At 40.0% G+C, this 16791-nt stretch overlaps 1 protein-coding gene across 4 annotated transcripts in view; it reads right to left on the bottom strand.

The window, feature by feature from the left end:
• Positions 1 to 16791, bottom strand: part of IFT80 (intraflagellar transport 80) — a 40912-nt gene that overhangs the window by 23182 nt on the left and 939 nt on the right. For 3 of the 4 annotated variants that reach the window (XM_032446648.1, XM_032446647.1, XM_015872075.2), the window contains exons 2-7: positions 15707 to 15788; positions 15174 to 15395; positions 8929 to 9039; positions 6373 to 6441; positions 1030 to 1139; positions 372 to 461 (exon numbers count right to left, since the gene is read on the bottom strand). In XM_032446648.1, the coding sequence (XP_032302539.1) occupies positions 372 to 461; positions 1030 to 1139; positions 6373 to 6441; positions 8929 to 9039; positions 15174 to 15395; positions 15707 to 15743 (639 nt within the window). In that variant the 5' untranslated portion in view covers positions 15744 to 15788. Of the gene's footprint in view, positions 1 to 371; positions 462 to 1029; positions 1140 to 6372; positions 6442 to 8928; positions 9040 to 15173; positions 15396 to 15706; positions 15789 to 16710; positions 16781 to 16791 lie in introns of those variants that run through there. The other variant, XM_032446649.1, reaches the window with a different exon arrangement.

The following is a 16791-nucleotide window of genomic DNA, read 5'->3' as shown; positions in this document are numbered from 1 at the left end:
CCTAAGGGATTCACTAATGCTCCTGCAGCAGAAAGCAGTGGCTTTATCTCCTCTAATTTTTAACGCCATTACCTTTCTCAGTATATATCACAGCTTATATTATTTTGAGCATACACTCCAATATTTCTACCTGTTTTGCTTTAGGAGTTTGTTTCAATTGCATTTGAGTAAGTTTTATTCTGACATTTTTCTAATATGGTGCCACAAGAGGAGGCAATGTAATATAAATCTGGATAACAAGTTTTTCTTGAAAACTGAAAGGCTTGGCATTTTATTTTGAGCTTCAAAGTCTAAAATTAGAAAACACCAGAACGCCTACAAATACCTTTTTTGGTCATTTAGCTTCCCCTACAAAGTCAGCCAATACACACCTTATATTTACAGTCTTCACCTGCAGAAAGGATAAGTTCATTCACTGAGTTCCAGTCAGTTTTTAAAACAAGCCCATCGTGGGCCTTCCACTGAAATGGAAAATAAATCAGTTAAACATAAATGTAATAAGTCTGAGGACTTCTATTTTCAATATTTATTGTTCACCATTTTGCAGCATTCTCACACCCCAACACAGATCAGGTTTTCCAACTGTGCACGTGCACAGACTTACTCTACTCTGCAGAATAATAAATTAAAGACAGCCTGCAACATGAAAGCATCACAATCTGCATAATAAGATTGTTCCAAACGACTGTTTCTCTATCATTCTGTGGTTTTGAGTAACAAATGAAAAGGGAAAGAAAGGCTTCTGTATCTTTGTGCTTCCTCTCTGCTTGCAAAAAGGGAAATCCTTGATCAGCTGCCTGAAGAATATGCACAGAATAAATTGTTCCTTTCCGTAAACAAAACTACTTTACAATCTACTTACTCTCAAAAAACCTGAAGGTTTAAATGAAATAAGAAGTGGAAAGAAAAAAAGAGCAGCATGCACATTGCCTGGAAAACTCCAGTACAAACTTTGAATGTTTGGGAAAACTCCAGATACCTGCAAAAAGCTTTCATGGGGGAAGCGAGACCTTCATGTACTAACAATACCTGCAAAACTTTAACGTTTGGTTGGAGAGCTTTAATAATGAGCTGCTTTCCTGAAGTATAGAGAACCTTTTCAGAATCAGGTCCCCAGGCCACTGAGTACACCGGTGCTCCTGTAAGATACAAAGAGAACATTTCTGATGTCTTAACTGATCAAATCATGCACAGAATGCTACAGTTGCTTCAAACTGCTCCCTTCAACCATACATCAAAGATTCAGAAGCAGAAGAAAGGATCTGAGGAATATGATTTAGATGGGAGGTATGGGTAATGGTTGGACCAGATGATCTTCTAGGTCTTTTCCAACCTTGATAATTCTGTGATTCTGTGAAAGCCAACCTGTGGGTTTCTTTAGTTATAAGATTTCTTCTTTGGTCAAATCACGTCTGTTTTGTTTCATCAGCCTCACATCTATACTCCCAATTGATTTTAATTCCCTCTAAAACACAAACAAACACCTGATCAATTCCTTCCAAGATGCGGCTGAGCAAAACAAGATGAGATTGTTCTTCTCATCCTTGGGCTGTATTTTATAGACTATTCCAAAAAGCCAGAAAGAGTGGCCTGCAGAACTAACAGATTTTTCCCAGTAAGTTGGAAAAAAAACCCAACTTTTTGTTGATTAAAAACTCCAGAATGATGCATTTGGAATGAAGCTGACTGTTCTGCTTTACAAACAAGTTGAGTTGTAGTTTTAAAATGATCTTTTAAAAAAAAAAAAAAAAAAAAAAAAGTGAAAAATTGCATGGAAAAAGCACCCAGGAATAAAAATGCAATCAATTTCCATAATACTCAACAGGAATAGTTTCCCCCCAAGAAGAACCCAAGTATTACACTACTTCATTCCTTGCAAATGGATGTGGGGAAAAAAAATAAAACACAAAAGTAGAGATCATGTCCAAACATTTGTTTCTATCACACAAAAGCCCTGTAGCAATAGGCAGCAATTTACAGCACTGCCTCAGCATCAGAGGACACAGAAACAGCACATACAAAACTGCAAGAGGGGCTGTGTAATAAGACCTGGACAGATCATTCCTTTTTACTTTTTGTAAAGTTTGCTTCCATATCTTTTGAGTTGTTTTTCACTTATAGACATTACGATTTCACTGCAGAAATGAGGCCTGTGAAAACATGATTGAACTGTCTAAGCATAAGCATCTAAAGCAATGAGACATGCCCAGGGGGAGCTTATAGACTCAAGTTGTTCCAGAAGAGGGTCAGGTTGGATATTAAGAAAGGTTTCTTGTTGTAAAGCACTGTGATGCAGTGGCACAACTGCTCAGGGAGAGCTGGGGTCACCATCCCTGGGGTGTGCAGAACCACAGGGATGTGGCACTGAGGGATGTGGGCAGTGGGTGGGGTGGGCTGGGGATGGCTTGGGGATCTTAGAGGTCTTTTCCAACCTTAGTATTTCTGTGATTCTACAACACAGGACCTGAAGGAGCTCCACCCCCTCATGGAAAGAGTCTGGAGTTGGGTACAATAACCCAGCTAACCCTGAAGGGCACCAGAAGCACCCCATGCAGCCCCAACCACAACAGCACCCAGAAGACCTGCCTCAGAAATCAGAAACCACAGGATGAGCAAACAGTTACAAATCTAAACATTTGTACTTGACAACTTCATAACTTTAGAGGAGGAAAATAGAAAGCAGTTCTAAATTCCCTGAGATCTGCACTTCTTAGGGATTCATGCATATTTTAGCTAATAATTATTTATCAATATAATGAATTTTGATCAAAATTAACCACGGTTCATACAGTGACCACGAATGATCATAAAAAAACCAAAACCCCCAAGGCTTAAAGAATCCTGTCAAGGTAAAATTCTGAAATGCACTTCTGGCACATGAAGCTCCATTTCAAAAAAGTGACTCACACAGCTCTGAGTTTAACCTGAGCTTCCACATATTTGAACTCTAAGCTGAGAAATGCTGTCATTATTCCAGAAGATTTTTGTAATTTGTATGTTTTCACTTATGAAGGCATTTATTCTATGTTACATAGAGATACAGGATGATGCAATATTTTTTTGGTCATCTCACAGAGCCACTCAACACAGACTAAGCAGATCCGGCACTTGCTGTTTTCCTACTGGCAGAAATCAATGTTGAAAATGACATAAATTCTGTCGCCAGCAGTACAGAAATTCTAAACAAACTAATTTTTGTCCTGCTCTAGCGCTGATTTAACAATCAGAAGACTTTTAGATTTAAACCAAATGTTTCCCTTTTTTATGATGGCTGACTACTTAACCACAATTGCCAGGGCTTAACAGCAGGAGCTAAGTTAACTCATTTCCTTCTGCACTTAACAAGAACTCGGTTGGGAAAAGACTGCCAACTCACTGCATTGCTGGAGAAAGAAACATTCCGCAGGACAGAATCTACAGTGAATTGCACTGCTGATAAACAGCTCGAGGAAGAAAACTGTGTGCCAAAAGATGTGATAAAAGCAGAGGAGGTGGGCAGAGGGAAGAGCTGAAGAAGGGATATCGGCATTAAGCACATTTCACATCCCTGTGCTCTACCAGCAGATGTTAACTCCCAGTGAATCACCCCTGTCTCGATGTGAATGGCAGAGAAAGAGCTCAGGTTGAGTGACAGAGCAGCCACTTTGGTAGATGCAAGTCTGCATGAGATTTTTTCTTGCACAGGAGAAGGATGAATCCATACAATGTTGTGTCTCCCTGTGGCAGCACAATAATAGGAATCTCACTCTACACTTTGAATTTGTCCCTTACAAATAAGTTCTGCTTCCCAACAAACGCTTCATAATTAGACCGTCTGCACTGCAACTGTTGTGAGTTTGCTTCTAGTAAGCAAAAAGGCAAAGGAAGAAACTTAAGGTTGGAAATGTAAAGCCAGACTTCAAGAACGACACAGCCATAACAGCCATACATTATGGCCAATGGCAGAAGAGGCCACAGGGTCACACGAACTCTATTCCATGCGTTGGCACGACATAGGACATGTGGCCACAGAGCTCCATATAAGTACTGAAAAAGCTAAAAAGGGAAAAATATATGTTCGTGTTTTTCTAGTGAATAAAAATCCAAAGATAGAGCAGGCATGTAGACCATCAAGCAAAGATAAGAGCCTGAAAATTTATTTCTAATACAAAGACTGGAATGAGTAGAATGCTAGCAACAGTAATCCCTTCATTTCTCAAGATTATTGATACAGAAGTGAAAAATTAGCTCAAATATGATATACCTCTCTTAAAAAACTTTCATTTTTCTGCAGAATCCTATGCTGATCCCAGGTACGCCAACAGCTTTCAGAACAGTCTCTGGGAATCTGATCCTCTCAAGTTTAAAGGGCTTTGGAGCCTCTTAGGTTCTTATCTTAAAACACAAATATAGGGAGATAATTATTTCATGCAGAACCAACTCACTGTACCAGAAACTCTAACCAATTAATAGAAACTCAACTTGCCATTCACTGCCAACTGGAACGTCTCTTACTTTACAGGCTTCATGAAAAACAAAAAGAACTTGACGCATATCAAGTGAGAAATAAAGAAGCTTCAAGTTGTTTTTCCCCCTCAAAACTTAGTTTGGTTACCTTGTCTTTGTACATGGTAAACATGAAAACACATCACATCTGAATATGAACCTCCTCAACAGAATTGAAATAGACCTTACATTCACTCCTGTGGTTAAAATGCCTTCAACAGGTTGAAAGAATTTAGATAATTTGTTTTAGAAAGAGATAAGGGTCTGACATTTAACCCAACCCCAGGTGCATGTGGTTTCTTAAAAAATGTCAAAAGGTCACATGATCTCAATGTATGAAGGCTGAAAAACAAAATCTAGCTCAGTATCTTCACTGAAATAATACAGAAATGTTCAGAATTGTAACTTTAAAATGCCATTTCTTTAACAAATACCAAACATTGTTTGCATGAACACATGTTTGCAGCACACACCATCATACTTTACAATCAGGTGATTTTAAATTGATTGATACAAAAACAATTTAAATGCTTCAGTGTGCATAAAACTGTGGTTGCAGAGCCAAGATCAAGGTTAAGGCCTCCAGGGCCCCAGTTCAGCAAAGAATTTCAGCACAGAAATCGTTTCAGTTCAGTCGAACTGTTTGCATGTATTACATGAGTTACCGCATTCAATTGGGCTGAGGAACTAACATGTAGACACTTTGCATCTGTCAAGCACTCTTGCAACGCTCTAAGCAATCTCTTTGTTATCTTATAGTCTCAAATGAAAACTGTGGCTTAACATTAAAAACTGGATTTTGTCCCTCTCCAGAATCCTCAGCATAGAGCTGAAACTGGTGTCTAAAAATGTTGCATTATTACTTTACATTTTGCAGCTTTTTCTTTTATTCCTTGAAAACTATCATCTTATTAAGAAAGCAAGTGACACAGCTTGTCCTTTACATTTGTCACCCAAAAAGAATTAATGTGGAGGGAGGGACAGAGCATAAACCACTTCAGCTGAACAGCAAATGTTACAAAACCTAAAACAAGAGAACTGGAACCTATACCAGAAAGTATCTCATATCACAACAGCTAATCATAATTCTGTAATAAAAATGAAATACATATTTTTGCCAATTTCCTTACAACTGATCCAGCCCAAACCAAAACAAAAGAGAAACCTTTATGTAAGAAGATTGTGCTTTATCTTGAAAAAAGATCACCTGACAAAAAATTCATCAGGGGTATAACATTCAGAAAAAGACAAAACAGGAGATGTATGCTCTTCTTTGATACAGAAAACCTCCTGCTTTGTAAATATTAACTAAGAACACCTTTATAAGCGAGCAAAAGGAACTGTGATAAATAGAGCCTCATAGTACTGTATTTTAACATAACGTCTGCTGTTGTTGAACAATTAGATCAATAATGACAACACTCACTATTAGATAAGTGAGATACTGTTTCCAACCTACATGACATGTGGAATATAATGTCATTTCTATTGTATATGACATACCTCAATGACAAACAGTCCATGGGAACACAACAGGAGCACTGCAATACATTTAACTCTATTCTTCTGCTGATTTAATTATCTAATAACAAACTGCCTATCAGTTAAACACCATTCTTCACAAAGAAGCCTGGTAAGTGTGGTTTTGAACAGTTTGACTATAAAAGTTAGGACAACTAAGCTTATAGTCAGTAAGTTTCATATAAGTCAATATTCCCAACATAAAGTCAAAGACCTACACACTGCATTTCAGTCTTTAACTTCAGTGAAGTATATTTAAGCCTAACAGTCCCTAATCAAACCATCCCTGGCAGGCTTACAGTCTGTTATTTATATTTATCTTACATAATCCAAAGTTCTAACCGAACTTTAAGAAAATCAACTTACCTTGCTGAGCTAAAGTGGATCTCAGCATTCCACTTTTAGACCAGATTTTCACTTGGCCATCTTCACCAACTGTAAAGTTATCACAGAAATCAGGACTTAAAAGTCTAACAATGATGACAGTTGCAGTTATTGTGTTAGTTACAGCAAGATTGTGTCGTTACACAGGTAAATATAATCTATGTTGTCTTCCTAACATGGCAATAGATAGTACTTTAAAGAAACAATATTTAAGCTTTTTACCACTCTTATCAACAGATGTCTTCCTCTCCTGAAAATCCCTATGGCATGGGTGTCCAACCTATTGGCTTGCCTGGGCCACACTGAGTGAAGAGGAATTGTCTTGGGACACACATGCACAGGTTACTCCAAGAGCAATGACATGAACAAGGCACAACCGTGAAGCAGAGGATATTTCTCTCTGTTAAACAGAGGTCTTGTAAAGAGACGTGATAAAATTTGAGTTGAATATCCAACTGCACTGCTATACACTCCATCTGAAAATCTGCAAGCAATGTATTTATCTCAACTGAAAATGGGAGCTGTGCTGGGCCATGTGTAGCCCATGGATCAGATGTGCATGCAGGCTTTGGTCTCCTGATCTGAAGCTGCTCCTGGCAAGATAAAGTCCACCTCTATTTAAATAACCCAAGTTCTGTATTCTGTAGCCTACATCTATTTAAAGTTCAAAGTCCCAAAGGGTGATTAAATGAGTCTCTTGGTCATCCAAAGACAGAAGGAAAAGATTCCATGTGTTAAACTGGAGGCTCCACTATTGACAAATAGTGAATCTGAAGATAACTGAAAGCCCAATTTGGAAGGTTTGGTTTTTATGAATTAACTGCATGATACCAAGGAAAAAAATATTCACTTGCTTATAAGTCTATGCTGTACAGCAGATTTAGTCATGTATACATAAAATCCAGAGATCGTTTAATGTGTTTTCATACTCGAAATGCAAACTTCTGTGCCTCTATTTAAACATCCCAGATTCAATTAATCGGGAAAAAGATGCATCTGGACCTTTGGGGCCATCCTTCCTTTCACTTTGTTTTTTTACTAGATTTCTAGTTTTGACACACGGCAGACTGAGCATTTAAATTGTTTAGAAAGCATAAAATTGTTACAAATCTTTCTTGTGACCAGTTGATACTATTAAAATAGATCCATTAAGAGTATTTTAACTGATACAGAACCACCAATGAGCCACTATTTCCCAAGGCACGGCTGCTGTACGTGAGTGGTTGATCTCAGAGCATATCACACAGGCTTTCAAAAAATATATATATTCAAGATCAAAAAGGTAATTCCAACTTTTTCTTTGGAGAAGTCCCTGAGGCAAATCTGTCTCTTAAAAGAAGAATATTTCGGTCCCTCTGGGACTGAAGAGGAACATGCCAGACAAAGCTCCTTAAAGCAGCATTTGAGAGTCAGGCTGAGTCTGGAAACAAGCAGATCCAAAATTATTTTCAGTGCTTCTGGACTGAGCTGGGATTTGTCCAAAACAATCAGCTGTGCGACATCAACAGGGGGCTGCACAAAACTCTGCCACCAACAGAAATCAAGAAGTACATCACAGTACATGCAACTAGCTTCTCAACATCAAGATAGATTTGTTGTTGTTTTTCTGACAAAAATGCCAAAAGCAACTAATTACCAAAAGAGTTAGGACAAAAAGACTCAGAGATGTGGATGTTGAAGATCGCTCACCCAGCCCCAGCAGAGAGAAGGAGGACTAGACTGCACTGCTCCCAATAATCAAATAAGAACAGCATGGGAACGTTCAACATGCTCATGAGGCCTCAGTAACCTTCACTGGCTCCAATGCCACGTGCAAGTTATAAAGGTACCAACATACAAACATTCTGTCATAACAGATAAGGCAAAAAAAAAATCTCAAATATTCTCCTTCTTGTATGAAAAAGCAGAATGTCTGTAGAAGCCGCCAAGCATTTTGATGTTAAAAACATTTGCTGTCAGGTACGTAGGACAATGTATAATTAACAGGAACACATAAAAATGTTTTTACTCTTTTACATATTAAAGTAGTGCTCATAATTCTAAAACATCATTAATCAAATAGCACCAAATTAATTTCTATTAAACAAGGTGATAATACCTTGATGAGGAAGACTTTAAAAATCCCTTACTGTAGCTAACTTCATTTGTTGCTAATTTTGAATTTCCAATTCACTCCCTTTCTTGCAAAGGAATTTAACGCCAGACCCATATATGAACACTTTAATAGACTCAGTTTTATTAATTCGAGTTCTATATGACAAGAATATATGCTAGGAAATTTGGGACCAAGTCTTTTAAATGTATGTCAGGGATTAAGTTTTATTAGTAAAGCACTGTGCAGTGTTTATCACATACAGTAAGGTCCTTATGTTCAACACATTTTATTGAAAACATTTACATTCCATTAACCTAATATTACATTTTTGTACCCTTCCATTTCTTTACTCCGTGTCATCTTTGCAAGCTAAAAACCCCAAAGGCTCCATTTTGAGGGAGCCCTTTTGCTATCCTTGTTTTCAACCTCCTCCATTTCCTTACCTGTAGCCAACGCTGTTCCCTCAGAGTTCCACCTCCCTGCGAGCACGGCTCCGCTGTGGGCTTCCACGCTTTTCTCCACTCTTCCCACTTTTGAAATGAAGTGGAATTTCCCTAAACAAAATATCAATACAGCAATAGAGTATCTAATTTTGTGGACCTATAGTTATTTTTGTCTTCTGCCGTAAACGCATACACAAAACAAGAGGAATGAACCAACAAACCCAAGATCAGAACACGCAATGCCATTCTTCACAACTATGACTAGCCCAAACAAATGCTCTCTTGCAAAAGAAACACTGGTAAAGCAGCTAAGATGTTTGTGTAAATCGGTTGTGCTCTTCCCTTGTGGTATGCACGGCCTTTGTTTTGACGATTCATTTTGCTCATGCCCCTCTAAGGTTTGTGTGTCTCTCTGGGGACGCAGCTGCCTGCTGCTATTTCATTGTCTGAGAGCTAACAAACAGAGGTACGCGCTCTGCAGCCCAGGAGAGCCCTTGTGTTTTCTTTTTTTAAGATCTGAAAAATCACTCAGCACCAAAAGGATAATGGAAAAGTGAGTACAATCCGACCAGCAGCGAGCGCGTTTCTCTGAGGAAGTCTTACTGCCTGCATTATGGAGCTGTTATGGAAATTCACAGAAGCCAAAAACAAAGCTATTAATGATTTCAACAGAAGCATGAGGAAGTCTTTCTTTCCAAATGAGGGATGTTGCTTAAATCCAGGAAGATCAAATTTAAACTGGACCAAAGAGCAGACAAAGGAGGGCTTGGAAACATGTGGCAGAACAAAAGTGTGGCTTAGAATAGCTCACATTCAAATTAACCACTTTAAAACCAAAACCTTTTTCAAATTAATTTATCTAATCTACCAGCCAGTGAACCACGAGGAGCCATTCCCAGCACGAGAACTCCTTGCGATGAACAATGCACGGATACCTCACACCAAGTGTCTGCAAATGCTCCATCACTTAAGAATAGATCATTTTTCCACTAATAACATATGCATATGACCCTCCTGCCTGGGAATATGAATTATAAGACAGGCCATACCTGTTCTGGTTAAATAGCAGGATCCCAGCGCATATTGAAAAAACACACAGAGAATGGGGACTATATTTTCAGTTACCAAAGATATTCAAGTGTCTGGAGTCCATATCTGAAAGTACTTTCTTTGGTCAGAGCCTTTACAATAAGCTTATCCCAAGTGGGTGAAAAGAAGGTAGATTCACCAGTTAAAACCCAGTTTCTCCTATGCAGAACTAGATACTCAGTTGCAACTGTGATATCAACAGGAACCTTCCAGCAGTCACCAGCTAACGTGAAAGCTTCCAGCACACAGCTGGGTTCAGCTTGTTGGGCACTGTGAGCTGGAGAAGGCTGGGAGGTACCTTCTGCTCCCTGGAGTAGTTTGATGACACAGCCCATCTGCAGGAGCTAAACACCTGGCTCTTTCAGTAAAGAAATACGTTCTCAAGGTTAGCAGGAGGTAAAACCTAAGATAGCACTGCACTAAATGCACATGAAAATCACAGCAGCCAGGATGGGGGCGCTTCCAGGAGCCTGAATCCACTTCCATTGCGTTCTGGCTTCCCATGTTTTATTCTGCACTTTGGTTTCAAAAACAAAACAGAAACAAAAGCTGAAAACAAAACCCAACTGCAAACAAACAAAAAGCATTCTGCTTGATCCGGCAGGAAATCAACATCAAACACACACCACTGCTCTCTGCAGTATTACTCAAATGAATACAATTACACTTTGTCTTAATTTTAAGTGTATGAACCAACAGGCACAACCCTCAGCCATCGTATGACTTCCAAGCAGAAGAGTTAACACCGAAGAAGAACGGTTTGTAGCAAGCAGTTTCTTTGAAGTAATGATTTAAAACATCACTAAACATTTTTGCTTTTCCTCCCCACACATATTGGTATCTAAGCGAGCTCTCTGGACAGCTGGTTAATCCCACCCCCTTTTCCTTCACAAAACTAATATTATTAATAAAACAGTTTCTTCCTCATCCACCTAATTCTTAAGAAGCTAAGATTATCAATACTGGTCCTTCCATTTTCATTGCAACGTTCTAGTTTCAGTTACGTTACAGAGTATCTCACAGGTGTGAGATTCTCATTTCTTGTACATAAGCAGTAGCTGGATTCGCAGGCATTCCATGGCTAATGCCATCTTCCCCAAGAAACAGCCTTCAAGTTTATAAAAAAGCCCTTTTTGTTCTGAACACCTCTCTCATTTGATGCAGCATACTCGTTCTGTCCATAGCCAGGACCTTTTTCCATTGCAGAACACGTTCTTCTAATCATTGAATTACATTCTCACAACATCACCAACACTATTGATCACTACATGGCTGAGCTCCTTATGGCCATCATGAACATATTGCACTGATATTACTAGTAGAAGGAAAAAATAATAATCAGCCTTGCAACAGCAAGCTCGCATACACAGAGAACTGAAAGGAGACCATCAACGTTCAGTATCCAACTTAAAGCCTTCAGAGTCACCTTGCAAAGGATACAGAGAATTCTGTAGTGCTTTCTGTATTGGACCAGCTCTCATTGACCCAGAGTAAACCTGAGGTCTCTGTTAAAACCCCCTGCAACCTGATACGGCCCAGGAAACTCAAACACACAAACAAAGCAATGTGATATCTTGGTGTAAGTCACATCAGGAGAACAACAGGCCACGTCACAGAGCAGAATCCTCTTCCACTGGGAAGCATCCAACTCACTGACCAGCCTCCTGCATCCCTTCCTGCTCTACCAGCTTTCACTTCTGTCACAAGGCATCTTCCCAATAACAAAGCACAGCAAACTGTAGCCTAGCAGGAAAGAATATACTTTGAAATAAAAACAGGCCCATCTTAGGCACTAAGATAGAAGCATCTGGAAAAACAATCATGTGTTTTAAAAGTGTACCATAACGCTAAATCACAACAAATCAAGTTATCGTGGCTATCATCTTCATTTCTGTAACTTCTCTACTTTTCCAACACGTGAACTTACAACTTATGAGAACCAAATGAATGCGACCCATTAGATATTGGGCTTTTCATTGCATTCTTAGGCAGAAGTTGTTCCAAGGCCAAGTTTCAATGGATTTCTCTTCCTTCTTCTGTCTTCAATTTAACATTCAGGTAGTAGTGGCTTTCAAAACTCTTGTCTTGTTATAAGCAATTAAGAAAGGGAAAAAATTAGCTAAAATGTTTGGAACAGATAGAAGTGAGTTGATAGAAATGATTCAACTTAACCTTTTTTTAAGTATCACTTCTGCAAAATACTGCTCCCTTATCTCCATTAAGTACAGAAGCCAGAAGCTGTCCTCAAGTTTAAAGTGACTCTCCAGTTCTGGAGGAATGTCAAGTGGGAGATTAGCAGCCTATTCAAATACAGACTATAAAACACGTATGTTTTGTTCATTACATTTCATAGACTCTTAAATGCTGACCTAATAGAAAATGATCAATAATATACAAGCTGAAAAAATAGGTCCATTTCCTTATGATTTGTGCTACATACAAGGTTTAAAGCTGAGTCTTTCCTTTACGTTTTGAAGAAAGCAGTAACGTGCCCAGTGCAAGTAGGAACCAAAAGACAATATTCCACAAGAGATGCAACCCGGAAGAAAGCCCAAGAGGATTAAATTTACATTTGCTCTAATTTCACAAATATCTGGAGTTCAACCAGGAATTGATGCAACTTTGTAAAGACACGAGGCTCAGTTTCCATCAGATTCAGCAGATTTCCAGGAGTCCTTATCACGGAGATGAATGAGCTGCTGCAGGGAAACTGGAGGCTTGACACGTATGCGATGTAATTAGTAGCTCAACAGCATTTTCAACTTTACTATTTTAAAAATACAGCCATTCAGAAATAAAATGATTGCATTTTAAGTGTATGAACTATTTGCCCGCACACATGCAAAAAAAAATCTTTGCAAGTTCTCTCTATCTATATATAAATACATCTGTATCTTTTGAAAGTGCCAGATTACATGAGGAGAAAAACTCCCAAGTCTTCTGCATGAAGCTCTGTCCCTGTTCGTTCTTTCACTGTTGTCTATTTCAGTTTCACTGAGGAAGAGCTAACAAATAAGACTATGATTGTTCACAAATACATCTCATCAACTGTTATTTAACAACCACCAGACCACAGGCTGCCCAGAGCCACATCGAGCTGGGACCTGAGCGCCTCCAGGGAGATCCCTTCCAATCCAAAGCAGCCCACAGTTCTATGAATACCTCATCAGGCCCAGCTGCATAATAGGAACCACAAAATTTAGCACCAAGTACTGCAAAAATTGCATTTCTGCTTGGCCAAACTGCTTTCCCCATTTTCCCTTCCCATACACAGGGGATGCAGGATGCTACAGTGAGCTGATCTTCAGACTCAGCCCAAACAACGTCCTGCTATTGCTCTGTAATTTTAGTGTATTTATTCCATAGAAGTACAGAAAAATCTTAAAACAAACAAGCAAACAACAAAAACAACAACAACAACAAAAAAAATAATATATCATCAAAATCACCTTGGCCTTCACTCAGTGAACTGAACTCTTATCCCTCCTAATCTCTTAAGTGTAACCATTATGGGCAGCCAGAGAAATCACCAAAGTTTCATGCATGGAATGAACTTTCCTGCCTTCTTCAGATACATGGCTCTGTCTACCCACACAGAAAGCCACACTGGACACATCAGCACCAGACTGCTACTGCCCTGTAACAAACCTCTTCCAAACAGGCTCAATGGGAAGCTGGCCACGTAAGCTGCACTCACCAGTGTGAGCATGCTAGATCCAGAAAGTCAAGGTTGTGGCTAAACTTGGGCAGAAGTTAACTGGAAATCATCCCTCAGTCCCATTAAAACCATCAATAAGGTCATGGGCAGATGGCCATATCCTGATGGAAACTCTACAACTGGCTAAGAGCTGTTCTGCCTGAAGGAGCTGGCAGATTTAGGGCAGCATATTGCTTTGAGTTCATTGCTGAGCAAATCCCACTACTACCATTTGTGTAGAAACACAGTTTCACCACCAGGACCTTTGAGTGCTGACAAAAGAATATAAACTCAGTTGAGTATATTGATGAGATCTGCTTTGTGCTAATTGCAGAAGCTGGATGGTCCTTACATGCATATTAATATGTTATATATTCCTTTTACTTCATTGAAAACACAGTGGAAAGTTTGAGAACAACTCAGTTGAACTATCTTGCCAATAGCAGCAACGATGTGCACATATTACCCCCTAAAAAACCTAACCTTCTGAACAGGAAACGACCAAATCTCAACTCCACTACTAGTCCTTTCCTGCTGGTTTCTCCCACTCATAATCATGGCCAGCCAAGGCCACCTTCAACACGAACCCCATGTACGAAAACAAATATTTATCACAACCCTAATTATCATTCAACCATTTATCATCAGCAACAGAATTCACACTATTTTATATCTCATTCAAAGCCACCCTAATCTCAATTACACACTGAGGAAACCAACCTGAACAACACACAGGTATCTATTACTTCTCACACCCCAGTCTGGCACTCACAGCCTGTATATCAAGGACTACTTTTCTTAGCTGTGCTTTTATTCCAGAATGATATTTACAATGTGGTCAACGTAAAATAAAACAAGTAAACCAAAAAGCAAGTTTCCTAAAGGATCAAGTCCCTCGTGAGCTTAGTTTTAAAACTGGCAGGTTTGGGAAGAAGTAATCCATACATCAGGCAGTCCATGAGACGTGCAGATCAGCCTCACATCTCTTCTGACAGCCAGAACTCAGTGCTCAGAGAGATACTCAGTGCAGTGCAGAAGACACATACAAGATACGCCCCAGAAAGGCCAACGTTGATATGAAATACCACGGTGAAGCCATTTCAGTACTTTGGTCACCTTCAGCTTTGACAGTTAAAAGCAATCTGATATCTACATAGCAGCAGTGCAGACATACTGGAAGCTACTGATTTATGAAAGAGCCAAGTGTGAAATGATCTACCAAAGAGGACAGAATTTTTCCTTACATACAAAATTACACATCTGCTGAAAGAAATACAGCTAGTAATATTGTATCAGAGAAAACTACAGTAACGGAACATATTGATTTTGAAGCATTTCCACATCAGTGCAATTTGTGTATCAGCATTCAAAATTGCTTCATTAGAGACTAAATAATTTCTTATACGTTCAAATGACGTGAGCACTAAGTGGTATAAAGTTATATTTTCAGCTGCCATACCGTCAGAACTGGTGAGAACGAAGCTCTCAGTTTGGTGCTGCTTCTTCCCACCAACGCTCCTGGGGAGCCAGTGCAGGTCTATGGGATAAGCATCATCTGGGAGTTTCATCACTTGAGTTGTCTCGCTCGTCAGGAGGTTCCATTTCAGAATCTGGTGATCGTCACCGCAGGAATACAGCTCGTCAGCCGTGGTCCATCCCACGCAGCTAACTAATTCCTTATGTTTAATTCAATTAAGGAAGTCTGAAAGCTTTAATAGTTAAAAACACTTATGAAACGGTCAATTCTTGAACATAACTGCAATACCATTGCACAGAATACTTTACATATAGGAAATACAACTCTACATTCTTTCCCTGTTTGTTTGTTTCAAGGAAAGCTGGTGGAAATTCCACGAGCAATAAAGGAGACAAATCACACCATGTGACAAATACTTTACTACAGGATTTACGATAAATAAAATCCTCTCGAGGAGATAAGCTACATGAGAACACAGCGCGGATTTCAGTGGTCTATTCTAAGATAAAGGATATGTTTTGGTTCCTTTAAAAGTGAAGTCTTCAGTCTCATTTTGGTTGTTCAGATGGAACATTTAAACAAGGCATGCAGGTATACCTGTAATGAAACAGAGCAGCCAAAACTCAAAAGGAAGATACCAACACTAAAACAAAATGCTTTCAGATAAGTGATATTCCATTAGTACTGTGCCAAAATAAGCACTGAAATGAGGATTTAAGGGTCTGTACAGAATCCAGCAGCACCATTGCACACCGGGCAGGAGCAAGTGGTGCCAGGTGAGCTTTGCTGGAATGAAGTAAAAGGAAACACTGAAGTTCCCTCGTGCAGACACAGCTGTGATGGTACTGAGGGAAAACCTGGAATCCCAAACTCGACAAGAACCTTCATGCTTAGAGGCTGAGCTGTGAGAAAACAGAACGAAAAGCCCTGCTGGGAGAAAACCCTGCCAGGACCAAATGATACAACATCTTACTGCCACCCACTGCTACTTGTAACGTCAACGATGCTTCACTGCAACACAGTAATTCCGTGGGGAAACTGGGGAGGTTCCACAGCCCCGGCCTCATCCAAGGAGCTGGGTGAGCACCCCCAGCCCTCAGGGTGGAAAGGAGGGAGGAGGAAAAGGGTGGGAGCCCACGGGGCACTGAGAGCAGTGATGCACTGAGTGATGCACGATGTGAGCCTCGGAACCTCTGGAATGTTTTCCACCATAACAACAACGATGGGTCAAGCAGTTACTACGAGGAATTTAAGACACGCAAAAAGGATGCTTAAGGGATAAGAGTTAATTTTACCCCTACGTTACATCCATTAAAATGTGCAACAGTTCTATTTATGTTTCAATCCTTTTCTCATGTTGGAATGTCCTTTCTTATTCCCTGAACCTGTGCTGCGATCCTCCCCACCCAGACACATCAGAGGGGCCTTCCAGCCCCGTCCCAGACCCAACTGTGTGCACGGCTCCCACCTGCCTCGTTCTCCTGCACCCAGCACAGCACAGCACCCCTCACCCCTCCGCCCCGCCGTGGCTCTCAGCCCACGGACCGTCCCCCGCCGCGCTCCGTCCGGCCGTGCCCGCCGCCCTCGGCATCCGCCCGCC

Source organism: Coturnix japonica, chromosome 9 (assembly GCF_001577835.2).
Source record: "Coturnix japonica isolate 7356 chromosome 9, Coturnix japonica 2.1, whole genome shotgun sequence".
Taxonomy (NCBI): Eukaryota; Metazoa; Chordata; class Aves; order Galliformes; family Phasianidae; genus Coturnix; species Coturnix japonica.
The sequence above is the reverse complement of the archived record's forward strand: the minus strand, read 5'-3'. Positions and strand labels throughout refer to the sequence as shown.